Source organism: Rattus norvegicus, chromosome 19 (assembly GCF_036323735.1).
Source record: "Rattus norvegicus strain BN/NHsdMcwi chromosome 19, GRCr8, whole genome shotgun sequence".
In the NCBI taxonomy this organism is placed as follows: Eukaryota; Metazoa; Chordata; class Mammalia; order Rodentia; family Muridae; genus Rattus; species Rattus norvegicus.
The window spans coordinates 32,152,502-32,168,105 of NC_086037.1; the positions used below are offsets into that span (position 1 = coordinate 32,152,502).

Consider the following 15,604-nt stretch of genomic DNA (forward strand, 5'->3'; position numbering starts at 1 on the left):
TTAGAAGGGTTTAGCCCACGGTGAAAACATGGGGACTCGACCTCTACAATGTCAGCACTGTAAGCAGATACTTCATTCTATCTTTGCAATGAAACAAACCAAAATTGAAAATGTTTTGACTGAGTAGAGAAATAGAGAGATATTTCTGATATTTGCTGACAGGAATCAGATATAGATCTCCTCTGAGAGATACAGCCAGAGCATGTCAAATACATAGGCGAATACTAGCAGCAAACCACTGAACTGAGAATGGGGTCCCCGTTGGAGGAATTAGAGGAAATATTGAAAGGGTTGAAGGAGCTTACAATCCCATGAGAACAACAATGTCAACCAACCAGAACTTCCAGGAACTAAACTAGTACCCAAAGAGTACACATAGACAGACCCATGGCTCTAGCTGCTTATGTAGCAGAAGATGGCCTTGTTGGGCACCAAAAGAAGGAGAAGCCTTGGTCCTGCCAAGGTTGGACGCCCAGTGTAGGGGATTGTTGGGGGGGGGGTGGCGGGAAGAGGGGGTGGATGGGGAGGGAAACACCCTTATAAAAGGAGAGGGGGAGGGGATTGGGGGCTTATGGACAGGAAACAGGGAAAGAGAATAACATTTGAAATATAAATTTAAAAAACAATAAAAAAGTTAAAAAAGAGATAACGAAACTTAGCTAAAGGAAATATTTATTTTTGATGGAGTTTCTAACTCAAAGGAGGAGAAAAGGGAGCAAATAGTGTCTCTTGCCTACCACTAGGTGGTGCTTTAAGTCCAGTTCATTGTGGTGAAAAGCTGGACCATGTTCCTGCTGGTGAAAGCATCAATCAGTGCACATACAGTCATGGTTCAAAATTGAGTGCCACAGAAGCATGAGGTGTTTGTAAACTGTTGGCAAAAGGACACCAGACAGACTCACACCTACTGCTGCTTTTTGCTGGTTCTTTATTATGTTTTGCTTTTTTTTTTTTGGAAGGCTGTGCTATGCTATTGAGGCCAGGATGATTAGAATTCACGATGCAGATTAGACGGGCATGAAGCTTTTGTTCATTCTACTTCAGCCTCCCAACTGATTGATTTCTCCCTTTGAAAATGATGTGATATTTACTTCACAAGGCCTTTAAAACCTTCCTTGGTTAAATCCTCCATTCAGAATGCATTCAGTACCAATAACTGCAGTGGATCTAACGGACGCCCTCGCCTTTGTAAAGAGACGTGCACCTTGTGGCTCCATGATGGATGGCTGATGCAGAGTTGGAGGGACAGAAAGACATGGTTAGTCCATGGAACTGAGGGAAAGGAGGGGCTGAGCAGAAAGAGGAGAGAAAGAAAGTGTTCTCATCAAGAGTAAGCAATCATGGCAAGTGTGTAGGCTTGAGCTAGTGATCTGAGAATATGAGAAATAAGGAGTTAAGCCACCAAGATGACAGTGAAAGCTAAGTGGTATGTGATGCGTAATAGTTAATCTCTAATGTCAAGTTGTGGACTCTAGAATGACCCAGAGAAGAGCGTGTGGGGTTGCTTTGATTAGGTTATAGAGGGAGGAAAGCTACTCACTTGAGTTGAGCACAGGTGCTCGCTACTCTCTGCTTCCTAGCTGAGAAGGAAACATGGCCAGTGGCTTCACGTTCCTGACATAAAAGAGCTTAGTCATGACATCAAAGGGGGTATTGGTATGGTAAAGAGACACTGTGAAGCATTTCATGTATAAAACTGTGTTTAAGGTGTGTGTGAGGGGAATGTAAACTTGATAAAATCCAAAGAGAAATAGATTTATTTAAAAAAAAAAGAAAGGAATAATCAATAGAACATTAGGAAACCAATGTAGGGCAGTAGGTCAGTTGTAGCCAAACCAAATGTAGGGCAGTAGGTCAGTTGTAGCCAAAAGAAAAGAGGCGATTAGTCAGCAAGTATTTACTTAGCTTAACAGTTAAGGAGAATACTCAGGATTGAACTAGGTCCTCAGGTGTTAGGCAAGGGCTCTACAGAAACTGATAGTCTTAGCCACAGGTGACATTGCATGAGAATACAGTGATCAATAAGAGAGCACTTAATTACAGTGAAAGAAGAAGTCATAAAATAAGGCATTAAAATAAATGGTTGGAGGCTACTAATGGTTGAAGGCCTACTTGAGAGGACAACATTCTGCTGACCTTTGAATTACACGAAGGGAAGGCTCTCTTTTTGTAATTTTAGTTTCATGTGTATGGGTGCTTTGCCTGTATGTTTGTCTATGTACCACCTGTGTGCTCTTGGTGGTCAGAGGAAGGTGTCAGATCCCCTGGAACTGCAGTCACAGAGTGCTGTGAGCTGCTATGCAAGTGCAAGAGTCTAACCTTGGGTCTTCTGGAAGAACAGACTGTGTGCGTAACTGCTGAGCAAAGTCGAGCCACTTGCATGGACAGCTCTTTGGGAGATCTGGACAAAGCATATTTGGACCAAAACAACACAGTGTGAGCTTGACCTGTTGGATGAACAGAAACAATAGCGTGGCTGGAACTAGAGTGAGGGACAGAACAAAGGGAATCAGAAATGTGTAGGCCTATTTTAGGTACTATAGCCTGGATTCTGCTTTAAGAGGATATTTTGAATAGATGTGCCATTACTTTGAAAAGAACTCACTCTAGCTGCTGTTTGAAGGGTAGAGTTTAGAGAGATTGTGGAGACAAGAATACTCAATGAGTAGGTCTCAGCAGAAATGTAAAAAGAGAATTGAGGCTAGACTAGAGACTTAGTAGACAAAAGGGGAGGTGCCCACGTTGGAGCATTTTTCATGGAGCTGAGGAGTTAATTCTCTTTCATGATGGAGGAAGAAGATTCAAGAATCACAGCAGTGGGATTCAGTATGGGGAGTTCTTACACATGGGAATGGAGGGAAAGAACTGGCAGGTACAGGAAGTAGCATGGATGCCTAAGAAAGACAATAATTTAAGAAGCAAAGAAAGAACAAAAAAAGGAAGGAAGGAAGGAAGATATATTTTTGTACAATAATGGAAAGATTAATTAGAAGTTGCTGATAAAAAATGGAAACAAAGAAGTAGAAACAGGAAGGAGTCTGTTGAGAAGGGGAGCGTTGAAACAGAGATAAACATTATGGAAGCTCTTCTCCTTTTTAAGGGAAGTGAGTAATATGAATACACGTATGTGAGATGGGGGGAGGATGGGGATCAAGGGAGGGAGGGGTCCAGGAAAGAAAGATTACTACAGAAGTAAGGTTCTTGAGTGAACAGTAGAGAAGGGCTCCAAGGCTGTGAATTAGCAAAGGAGAGGCATGTCTACTGTCACCTGAGGGTCAGGTAGGTAGGCACAGATGCAGGCCACTGTTGACTAGTTGTTTTCCTCTATGTCGCAGGGTTGTTTTTAGACATTGCTGGTGAGGTGGAAGAGTGCGTTGAGGAAATAGGTAAGGAAAAAAAGGAGCTTCTTAGCCAACGTGGTTAAATGGTCTGTTCATTTCACTTTTTCCCTAGCCATGTTGAGGTGCTTAGAGAAAGGCAGGAAGTAGGTAGATAGCTTAATTTCACCTAACCTGAAGTTATAATAGTTATATGAAACAATGAGATAGACAAACAGTGGGGTTGAAGAATTTAGTTAGTATTGGAGGGAATAAAATTAAATAACAAGGAAAAAAGGAGGGACATGAGAAGGTAAGGTCTAGTGATGAGTGTTGTGAAGACGCCAGGACGAAGTCAGACAGTTCTCATGACAAGTTCCTAAGCTTTAAGTGAGTTGGAAAGGCCGAGCAGTAACCAAAAGTCACACGATAGGGATGACAGGATGGGTTGAGCCTACAAGTGCACATGTGACTGTACCACAAAAACAGGTCCAGAGCCCGGGAGCCCAGGGTGCTGCTAGGGTCTCATGTGGCTGCTGTAGTAGAAGAAAACAAGCAAAGAATGAGTACAGGAAAGTTCAGGTTCTACTTGGTGGTGGGAAGCTGAGGTTACTTCTACTCGACGGCTTGCTTACATTTAGTTCCTGAGAATAGAGGACTAAGTAAGTGGTAAGGTTTGTACAGGTTTAAGGCAGACACTGCAGAGACGAGAGAGACTGAAACACTGCACAGACTGAGGAAGCACAGTGAACCCAGACTGGTTCCTACTGGCATGTCCTTGGCATCTCATCTAAGCATGCAAAGTAGAGTCTCATTTCTGCTCACTGATACCATGAGCTGCTTAAGGATGACTAATCATTTTGTTTTTACCTTCAGTGTTTCATAGCACCTGAGAGTTCTCTAAATAGGTCCGAGACTAGAGGTGTAGAGTAATAAAGCGCTTGCCTGGAACACACAAGCAAGCGCCCTGGGTTTGAACCGAACAATACAAAGAAAGCAAAATAACCCAGACCTTTCTGAAGAAATGAGTCAATCATTTATTTTATGAGTTTCTACCTGAATAGCATTCTGACTACATACAAATTCTTCCAATGACAACTCCCACATTTGTTGCATTTTATAACAGAACCAAGGATGAGAGTAACAAAGGAGAGGCAGGGTCGGATCCCTATGGCCTGGGACTTTCCTTCACTTACTATGTAATTTTCTGTCATTGTATAATTTTGGCTTCACTTGTTATTAAAACATTTAAGTTACCTTGCATCAACTCCATCAAATACTTTCTGACTCTCATTTCCAATGACTTCTTGCTTTAGATAGTACAGCATCCTTACACGAAGCAGGACTCTATGAATAGATAAACAGATAGATAAACAAATAAACAAATAAATCAGCCACCCACCCAACCAACCACCCAACCACAGGAGACAAAGATATTAGTCTAAAGGAACAAAAAGTCAAGGGTGTGGCTATCTATAGACTTTTGTTAATTTTCTGGTCTGTTTTGCCTGCCTGTTTGTTTGAGAGAATTTGCTATGCAGCTTTGTCTGGCCTGGAACTCACTGAGAAGAAAATGCTTGCCATGAACTCATGAGAGAAGTCTCCCACCATTGCCTTCCACACAACTGTCAGTGAACAGGTATGTGCATGACCCCTTGCTTATATAGAGTCTTTTAATAATAAAGTAATGACTGTATGTGCTCAAATAACCCTCGTTACTGATGCTACACAAAAGATACTAACAAGTCTTTACAATGGTCATTATTAAATGCCCAGGAAGAGACAAGTTTATCTGGAGATTAATTTCATTTGCTGATTAAGCTACACAAGACATCTCATGATGGCTTGAAGATGCCTCATGAAGTTGACAATGTGGACTGTGCTCTCACTAGACTCTATTAGCATCGGTGTACAGGGAACATAAGTGTCTCAAAGGTGCCCGCGACCCACTTGTTGCAGTGGTGCTTCACGTGCTTCTTGTAACCCTCATCTTGCAGGAGCTGCTCTGGGTTATACTTGCGAAGCCACTCTGCCTTCTGGATATCAAAGGAGCTCGTCTGAGTCTTTACTTTCTTCCCCTTTCGGCCCCGGGGCACAGGAGCAGAGAGGCCTGTTAAGATGAAAAGTAAATTGAAATGACACAGAACATGTGTAAAAAGCTATGATTTGAAAGATGTTTCCAATGGAGGAGGTTGCTGGAGACTTTCTGGAGTTTCTGCAGGTTACATAGAAGCCTTGAGCACATTGCTGGTAATAGTGCTAACACAAGTACGATTAAGACACAATTCAAGATACCTTTTTAAAATTAAGTTGAATTTCGCAAAGTGAGACAACACTCTCTTTGGTATCTTCTGATGCTGTAACTTACCTGCTCCTTTACTCTTGGTTTACTAGATCTGAGAAGTGTATTTATTCTCTTGCTCTCCAGAAACAGCTTTATTAATAACAGGGAATGGGTTAATCTTAAGGCAGCTAAGGTCATTTTTATGTCCTTGAGAGTTTCATCCGAATTTCTCCAATGAGTAAGAGAGTATCACTGTCTAGGCTGATCACATGTGCCGCACTCACTCAGTTTCTAGGATATGAGATCAACTACAGCTGAGTCTACACCCCTCTCTGCTCTGTCTACAGCTGAGTCTACACCCCTCTCTGCTCTGTCTACATCTGAGTCTACACACCCCTCTCTGCTCTGTCTACAGCTGAGTCTACACTCCTCTCTGCTCTGTCCTCGGCTGAGTCTACACACCCCTCTCTGTTCTGTCTACAGCTGAGTCTACACCCCTCTCTGCTCTGTCTACAGCTGAGTCTACACACCCCTCTCTGCTCTGTCTACAGCTGAGTCTACACTCCTCTCTGCTCTGTCTACAGCTGAGTCTACACACCCCTCTCTGCTGTCTACAGCTGAGTCTACACACCCCTCTCTGCTCTGTCCTCAGCTGAGTCTACACACCCCTCTCTGCTCTGTCTACAGCTGAGTCTACACACCCCTCTCTGCTCTGTCTACAGCTGAGTCTACACACCCCTCTCTGCTCTGTCTACAGCTGAGTCTACACACCCCTCTCTGCTCTGTCCTCAGCTGAGTCTACACACCCATCTCTGCTCTGTCTACAGCTGAGTCTACACAGCCCTCTCTGCTCTGTCTACAGCTGAGTCTACAAACCCCTCTCTGCTCTGTCTACAGCTGAGTCTACACTCCTCTCTGGTCTGTCCCAGAAACCAGCAGTATATGAGTTCACGCCTACTCCTTGTGCATTACACTACATATGCTTATAAAATACTTGGCATGTTTCTGTGTCTGAGCTGTTTCTAGACCTTATTTCCTGCAGTTTACTCATGGGTCGTGGCACCTGCAGGGTATCCATGGTAACTCATGGATGGGGCTTTCATCCACCAGCTTTAGTGAAGTGAACTACAGTTGACCAGAGAGCTCATATTTATTAATCTGCAAGATTCACTTGTTTCACTCTTAATTCTTGAAAGTCACTAATGATCCAATTTTGACTACATTATCTGGTTTCTTTTATCTCATTGGTTAATAGAATGAGTAAATTAGAATAATGTTTCTCTTTTTCATTTTTTAAAATTACTTTTAGCATTCAAAATAATGCACTTCACTATGAAGAGCTGGGCGGAGTTTGACTGCGGTCAGGAGCTGTTCACTGTGGGGTTTTGCAGCCACTATGCTTAGCTTTGCACCTGACCTTTAGCTTTTGCCCTCGGACTGCCCAGGCTGGTGCACGCACTTCTTTCCAATCTTTACACCTCACACCACTGGTATTTTCCTCTCTCCAGAGAAGAGTATCAGTAAGTTTAAAATATGGCTCTAAGAGTCGAGGGTATTGGGGACCTGCCCGCCTTCAAACAGTTGTAATCACAGTCTGTGTCTTCCCTGATGTCATGAATTCGTGTGTGGAGAGCATCGGAGTACTTGCCTTTTTCTACTGTAAGCTAAGACTTACCTCTTTCAAGGTTAATAAAGCTGTCAGCACTTCTCTTTGCCTCCATGTTAAAAATTTCATTCTCCCTATTTTTGAGGGTCCGCGCCTGTATTCTGAGTGTGGATTATTTAAGCATACACAAGCAGATGGCATGCTACAGTGGATCCCCACGCTTTGTTTTTATTGATCATTAATCCATGGCCAATTTGTTTCATCTATATTCTTTTCTTCAGCTGCTCATATTGTTTTGACATAAGTCAAAGACAGCTAAAATTTAATTCAAATCTTTCAGTTACCTTTTTCTAAAAGGTAAGGAGTCACAAGACATGTTTGGAAATGGAGTAATAGTTTCTTAATACTGCACATTCTAATATAAAATCGTCTAGTGTGATGGTTTGCATATGCTTGGCCCAGGGAGTGGCACTATTAGAAGGTGTGGCCTTGTTGGAGGAAGTGTGTCACCATGGGGGTGGGCTGGCAGACCCTCTTCCTAACTGCCTGAGGATGTTCAGTCTGTCCCTGGCTTCCTTCAGATGGAGATGTAGAACTCCCAGCTCTGCCTGCACCATGCCTGCCTGGATGCTGCCATGTTCCCACCTTGATGATAATGAACTGAACCTCTGAACCTGTAAGCCAATCCCAAAGAAATGTCCTTATAAAATTTGCATTGGTCATGGTGTCTGTTCACAGCAGTAAGAGCCTAACTAAGACATTTAGTAAAGAATTTTTCCTAGATTGTTTGTCTCAGTCATGACATAAATTAAGGCCCCCAAATGAAATAGATTATTAAGACACATCTCTTTTACTTATAGTGGTTTTTTTCTCAGCTCTACTAATATTTAGGAATGGATAGTTCTTTATGGGCAAGAAATGTCTCCGTTTACCTGAATCTGCCCATTAGATTCCAGCAACATGCTCAAAGTTGGGGTGCACAGGCTCATCCAACTCCAGTAGAGACCTACTGGTTTACAGACAAGCTCCTGCAAGCATTCCCAGTCCTACTGGTTTTTTAATTTGTTAAAAAACCGAACTCTTCTATTCTATAGAGTTGATCAAACTTAATACCTTACATTTCCTTCTTTATTTTATATGTGGGTTTTAGGGGAAGACTGAAACCATATTTGCATGATTTTTTCACCTTTACATAAATGCTAATTCCTCAAATTAATTAATAAGTCTCCTATACTTTTTCATCCAAAACAAATGCTTGTGGCTGTGCTATCTTGGAAGTCTATAATCATATCACAGTGTTTATTACAATCCGTAGCTGTTTAATTAATTTATCAATAGCCTCGGTCTGTCTACCCAGCCAGAATGTAAAGTTGTATACCTCGAGGATCTTCTATATTTCTTTTTATATCACATATACATTGAACAAGTATATATACTAGATAGGAAATAAATATTTTGTGATTCAGAAGAACAAAATTGTAACATAATTTTAAAAGCACCGTAATTTTTCATCTTAATAGAAAACGCAAATGTTTTATGGTAAAATGTAGCATATACAGAAATGAACACTTGGTTAGCAAAGCTGTGAGGAAATAGACTTGCATATGCCAGCGACAGCATTTCAGACAGTCACTGTGGACAGTGACCTAACTATTGCTGTGTCACATACTCCAACACGCATACTAACCCTGAGGAGTCGGTTATAAGCAGACTGTGATTCGCTACATCTGAGGCCTGAAAATTCTGTGCTTACAAGTCCTAGGAGACGGTATCTAAGGCACTAGAGAAAGATTTACCCACAGACAATAGAGCTTCTTATTTGTTTTCAGCTGCGTCAAACTGGAACTAGAAAGCCCATCATTAAAGGAGCTATAAGTCAAATTCTCACACTCCCATACCATGGAATACTAAGAAAAAACTGAGAAAAGAGACACAACTACATGCCTCCTGGTGATACACTGTGATGTCAACAGTCTGCAAAGTGATAAAAATTTAAAAGTAACATAAGCGCACCCACCCACCCACCCATCTCCCACAATACTGGCAGGTGCTGAAGTTTGGTTCTTTAGTATAAATATTGTTAATATTATCTGTATTATTTTAAAATTTTACATGAGAGTACAGTAAGTATTATTTATACAAGATCTTTTTTTTAAAGAAAACAAATATGCTTACCTAAGTGATTCTGTAGCTCACGAGTCTGGCCATCCTCAGTGGGAGTGATGAGATCCCATATGAAACCTTTAATTTTCTCGTCACCCCGATAGTGAACGAGGCAATAGGCTAAGAGGGCACGGCAAATGACTTCTACATCGTGCTCATTCAGCTGCCGCTTAAAACGGCCGTGAGACAGGATTTCTCTCCATCGGCCCCACCTGGTTAAAAAGGACAGTTCAGATAAAACTCACTTAAGTCTGAGCAAAGTCATACCTCATGCATAAAGGCCACGAGATAGAAGAATTCTGTCATTATAAAGTTTTACTAATGGTTTCTCTTGTGTGCAGAGCAAAGCAGAGTGGAGCAGTGATTTTGAGTATGTCTTACCCAGAGACAGATAATTACAGTGTGTTTATGCTTTGTGTTACTAAATGTGCACATGCAAGAAGGAGGAGCTTGATATGAGCCACTCACTGGAAACAGTGTGAGCGCAGAAGGAGAATACGAGCCACACACAGAAATTTGAGATACTTTACAGTAGATTTTATTGATTCTGATACTATTGAAAAATTTAAGTTTATAAATAGTATAAGTTTATATATAGTATATCAGAGTATTTAAGCTTGTATATAAATCCTTGAGGCAAACTTTAAACATAACAACTTTACCCATAAACCAGCAGGTTTTTCTCCACTCTGAAGCACTCTGTCCTTCCGTAGCCACCGGACCGGTCACAGGGTCTCCGGAGTTTGGGTTTTTCTTCTCCTTCACTCTCAGCTTCAGACAATTCAGCCAATTCGTCTTTTGTGGCACTAAAGGGTCTGGTTTGCTTCCTAATTCTTGGGGTATCAATAACCAAACTGTTCTGTAAAATTTAATGTCACAATTACGGAAGGTACTTTAACCATTTTTTTATAATAAGTCTTTTAATCTTCAATTTTTAAATTACAGAAACAACAAATAGTAGCAGAAAGAAAAACTGGGTAACTAGCAGACCTGCTACCCTAGCAAGTCATCTTAAAACACTGTATCTTAAAAGTGTTATGGGGGGGGGGTTGGGGGATTTAGCTCAGTGGTAGAGTGCTTGCCTAGCAAGCGCAAGGCCCTGGGTTCGGTACCCAGCTCCCAAAAAGAAAGAAAAAAAGAAAAGAAAAGAAAAAGTGTTATGGGGCTGGAGAGATGGCTCAGTGGTTAAGAGCACTGACTGCTCTTCTGCTCTTCCAGAGGCCCTGAGTTCAATTCTCAGCACCCACATGGTGGCTCACAACCACCTGTAATGAGATCTGATGCCCTCTTCTGATGTGTCTGAAGACAGCTACAGTGTACTTACATATATAATAGATAATTAAAAAAAAGTGTTATAATACATGGATAACTCATGTCATTATATTCATAGACTAAAACAGTTGGCATTTTCTATCATTAGTATAAACATTACTGTCCTTTTACAACAACCATAATATATTTTAGGCTCGATTTCAACTTTACAATTTGTTTACCTAAAGTTGATTAATAACTTAATTTGGGTTGCTTTTGACTTTAAGATAAATAGTGCTAAAGAAATCTTTTTGACCTCAGTTCATCTTAAAGACAAAAGAAAAATGAAATGTGCAGGAACTGAATTTCTGGTCAAATGTTTGATTATTTTGCATATCTAGAAACATCTAGGTAATACTGAACAAGATAATTATGCTAATATGTGAGGACAAGGCAGTGTCGGGATCCCTTTGGCAACTCAGTTTAGCTCATTCAATGTAGCTTGTGTCTGCTTCTCTACAATAGGTGCTATTGATACAAAGGTCATGAGACAGTTTCTGGTTAGAAGGAATCCCAAGGCTGGCAGTCAGATAAACGTGTTAAAAACAAATGCTACTCAGGATGTAATGTTTTACAAGGCGGGAAGAGTACAAAAGCTGGCTGGGAGTTAAGGTATAAAGAATTTTTAAAGAATTGAAATTTTGCAAGGTATCATTCCAAATAAACAAGGGGCCCCAAATGACATCAGATGCTTAGGAAGCCCCAGAGCAGAAAATAATACACAGTAGCAGAGGAAGCCAGGATCAGAGAATGCAGGTCCTGCTGTATTCTATTTTGTACACAGTGCTCTGCACTTACAGATAAGTAATCTTAAGGATATCTGCTATAAAGTTAAGAATTTTGTTTATCTAATTGACATATTTTAGAAGGCATATATTGAGAACGCAGATATATCCAGTTTGTATGTTTTAGAGATTTATTTACATATGTATGTTATGCATATGTGTGCTCTGTCTGCATGTACACCTGCATGCCAGGAGAAGGAGTCTAATCCCTCTGTAGACGGTTGTGAACCAGCATGTGGTTGCTGGGAACTGAACTCAGGACCTTAGGAAGATCAGCCAGTGTTCTCAATCACTGAGCCATCTCTCTAGTCCCTTTTTTTTTTTAAACTAAAGAATCCATTAATTTTAAAATTCATTCAAGGATTTACTTGCTATAATTGTTATAATTATTATCATCATAGATTAGGGGTAGTTTTTACATTTTCCCATATCTTCTATATGGATTAGTTGAATTTTTTTTGTAAGAAAGAATTGCCAATTTTCTTTTTCCCATGTTTCTTTTTCTCTTTTTCTTTTTAAATTATTTGTATTTGAGTAAATTTAAATGCATTTTTCTCATCATCTTTTAAGATTTTGTTGACTTTCTAGAGGACACTGTACAAGCTCATATGTGCGTGTGCTACAGACAGTAATCAGCCTGATGTTATGTTCATAAATACTTACTCTGCCACTGATGGCATCTAGATCTAGTTCTGCTTTTTTAGCCCATTTTTGCCAGAAGTTGGGATCATCTAAGGAAATATCTGTCCGGTTTCCAGATGCTACAAAGCTTGCCTGAAAAATATAATGAAGTTTTAAAAAAACTTAGACATTGAAAAGGAAAAACATTTGAAAAGAAACCATTATCTCTTTTCATTTACTGTTCACAGAATCTGAATTTGGCATACATTAGGTACTTAAGACATGTTCCAACACAGTGGCCTGAAATATAACGGCATTTGTTAAGGCAAAAGGTTTTTAATGCCAACATAGGCTAGACTTTAGAAGCAAAATTAAGCAAGTTACTACTGTGAATTAACTTGAAAGCTTTCAATAAACAAGGATGTTAATCTTCTTTATAGCAGGAAACTATATAAGACAGAGGCATGCTTTCTAAAATACTACAGGCGCATTAAGAAATTATGTTAGAATTATCCAGGTGTAGTGCCTCATGCCTTTAATCCCAGCACTAGGAAGGCAGAGGCAGGCAGATTCTCTGTGTTTTGGGCCAGCCTCATCTACTCAGTGGGTTTCAGGACAGCCAGTGCTGTGTTGAAAGACCCTGTGTCTCAAAGAAACAAACAAAAAGGGATAGCAAAAAAAGAAAAGAAATTATGGTAGAATTTAATTTATGGGCTAGTAATACAGTACTTGTTACATGTATGTAGTGTGTGTGTTGTGTGCATGTGGGGCCAGGGGTCACTTTCACCATCTATTTATGCTGAGACAGGAGCTCTCCTTTTACTCCGAGGTCACGGACCAGCCAGCTTCAGGGCTTGTCTTGGGCTGAGGGTGCAGGTGTGAGCCACTCTGCCCTGCTTTGCGGTTGCTTTTTAACCGAGTTAGATGGAGACCGGAACTCAGGCCCTCATGCGTGTATGGCAGGCGCGTTAACAATTGAGCCATCATCTTGGACTGTCTCATATGTTGAAGTTAAATATAATGATTAACTTTTCTACATATTTACACATATACAAAATGTTTAACTTTTGTGTGATTATGTATGTGTGTGAGAGAATGTGTACATGAGGGTATGCATGTGTGTGGAGGACAAAAGACAATGAAAGCTTCAGAAGCACCGCCTACTTCGTTTGAAGTACTTTCTAGCCTGAAGCTCACTAAACAGTCTCCGGTGGCTGCCAGTGAGTCACCTGTCACCGTGGTGCCAGGTGACAAGCAGGTTTGTGAGGCTTCTGGAGATGGCGCTCAGGTCCTTGTGCTTTCAAGGTGAGCACTGCATCCCTAGCCAACCTTCTGTTTTGTTCCTGTCTTTATTACATATAATCTTTAGTTCCTAAAGTCCTCTTATTTCAAACATTTTCCTGCTTACTGGGTACAACTGTTTCTAGTGATCCCATGGATTCCGTTTTACTAGGATCAGAAGAGTACAGTAAAACATGTACGATCAGAGAAAAATGGAAGAAAAGGTTAACTGTTACAGGGTAGAGACTTGGCTCAATTAGTAGGCTGCCTGCAGAGCACGCTGAAACCAGCTTTGGTACAAGACAGCCTCTCTCAAAACAAAACAACCCCCCCCCCCATGATTATTAGTTAATTTAGTATGTTTTAAGATAAAAACAAAAGACACAGATACATTCGGATAGTGCGATGTGAACACCACTCTGCCACATTTACACATTAGGACCCGTGGTGTCTGTTCTGGTGTCACCTTGACTACATCTTGAATTAACGAAAACACAAATGGCTGTCTGAGAACTCCTGTGGGGGAGTTTTTATTTTTTTAAATCGGATCATTTGCAGTGAGAACACCCACTTCTAACCCGGATCTTTAAAGTTTGCAGATCACTTTGGGCCACACATTTTTTCTGGAAGTCTATACAAAGGAAAGGAGAGAAGAAAGTTCTCCCTTTGCCTGCTTGTCCTCCCCTTCACTACAAGTCCACTCCTTCCCTGGCCGTAGAGCCACTTCGCCGTTGACTTAGCTGGACCATAGCCTGTGAGGCCCACCACTACATCCTCTTTCTGTATAGAGACTCGCTCGTTCTATAAGTTCTGTTTCAGTGGGTCTTAAGACCCTTTAATACGTTCATGTTGTGATGACCCTCCCACTCATAAAATCATTTCACTGATACTTTGTAACTCTAATTTTACTGTTATGAGTTATAGTGTAAGTATCTGATATGTAACTGCTGTGGGGGTTGTGACCCACAGGTTGAAAACCATCATGCTATTGACCCCTGACAGCCCCTTATTCTGTGTCGTTACCTTAGCAAATGTGGACCCGCATCCTTCTGATTCGATTGTAATAGTTTTTGTTCGGCGAAGCAGAATCTGGTCGATGTCTTCTTCACAGAACTTAGAGCCTTCATCTTCCTCCTCCATAATGGCACCATACGCCCCTCTTCGAAGCAGGTCTTCTATTTCTTTTTTGGAAAGCTGCTGAATCTAAGTAGAAAAGTAATTTTAGAAGTGATAGTATTTTAAAAGTCACAAAATGAAATATGGAATTACCCCTTACAATACTAAAAAACATGCAATGTCTTATTTTGGCCTTGGCCCACATGTGAGAAAAGATTCACTAAAGTACTATATTGAAAGAAAGCATTGACTATTTTTTTGTTGTTTAAAGGATACGATTTACCACTTGACTAAAATGGTGTCAAGTAAACCAATGCCTAAGGGCCAGGTCATTTCCATTATAGCACTGTGAGTCTACATTAATCAAAATGCCTAAGGCAAAACCCCACAACATGACAAGGACATCCACAACCCATGATTAAATAAAAGACAAAGCCAGTGATAAGAACTGGTAACTTTTAATATGTAAAAAGATTTATGAATTCTATGTCCTGGGAAGATGGTAAAACCTTTCTGTCTTGGAAAGATTCTTAAGGTCTGCAGTTCTGAAGCCACACAGACAGAACAGACAGCAGCCAAGGCACTAAGCATCTATCCATCTGCAAATGCTCTTGTGCACAGGATGACATTAGATGGTCCTCGTACACAAAACATGAGGGGGACAGACAGCTCCGAGAGAATCAGTAAAGGAAACACAGATCCCCATGGAAACAAAAAGTATACGTACACCACTGACATTACTGTCTCTTCCGCTCATGCTCTGCAACACAGCTTTATCGAGGCCCAGTTTCAAGCTGGCTCGGTCAAACATCTCTCTCTCATAGGAGTTACGAGTCACTAATCTGTAGACTTTAACTGCTTTGTTCTGACCAATCCTGTGGCAACGAGCTTGAGCCTACAGAAAAGGAAAAGTTATAGACGATCTTCCAAAAATTCATTGATAGTAAACTTGAGAGAGCAAGAAAGTACATGGGAATTTTTTGATTTGAAGGAGGAATAATGCCACAATTGGCAGTAAATTAGATTTTAAGACTGTACTTACAGATTCCTTATGGGTCATTATGATTTAGATTAAGTTAATCAATGCATTTATTTTTCTGTGTGAATGTGTGTGGACAAG

At 40.7% G+C, this 15,604-nt stretch overlaps 1 protein-coding gene across 15 annotated transcripts in view; it reads right to left on the reverse strand.

Annotated features, from left to right (window-relative positions):
* Positions 1-15,604, reverse strand: part of Chd9 (chromodomain helicase DNA binding protein 9) — a 223,110-nt gene that overhangs the window by 38,123 nt on the left and 169,383 nt on the right. For 14 of the 15 annotated variants that reach the window (XM_063278586.1, XM_039098055.2, XM_039098060.2 and 11 more), the window contains 7 exons: positions 15,212-15,379; positions 14,392-14,571; positions 12,130-12,240; positions 10,033-10,229; positions 9,383-9,582; positions 5,268-5,427; positions 4,575-4,664 (listed from right to left, as the gene is read on the reverse strand). In XM_063278586.1, the coding sequence (XP_063134656.1) occupies positions 4,575-4,664; positions 5,268-5,427; positions 9,383-9,582; positions 10,033-10,229; positions 12,130-12,240; positions 14,392-14,571; positions 15,212-15,379 (1,106 nt within the window). Of the gene's footprint in view, positions 1-914; positions 2,448-4,574; positions 4,665-5,267; positions 5,428-9,382; positions 9,583-10,032; positions 10,230-12,129; positions 12,241-14,391; positions 14,572-15,211; positions 15,380-15,604 lie in introns of those variants that run through there. The other variant, XM_039098069.2, reaches the window with a different exon arrangement.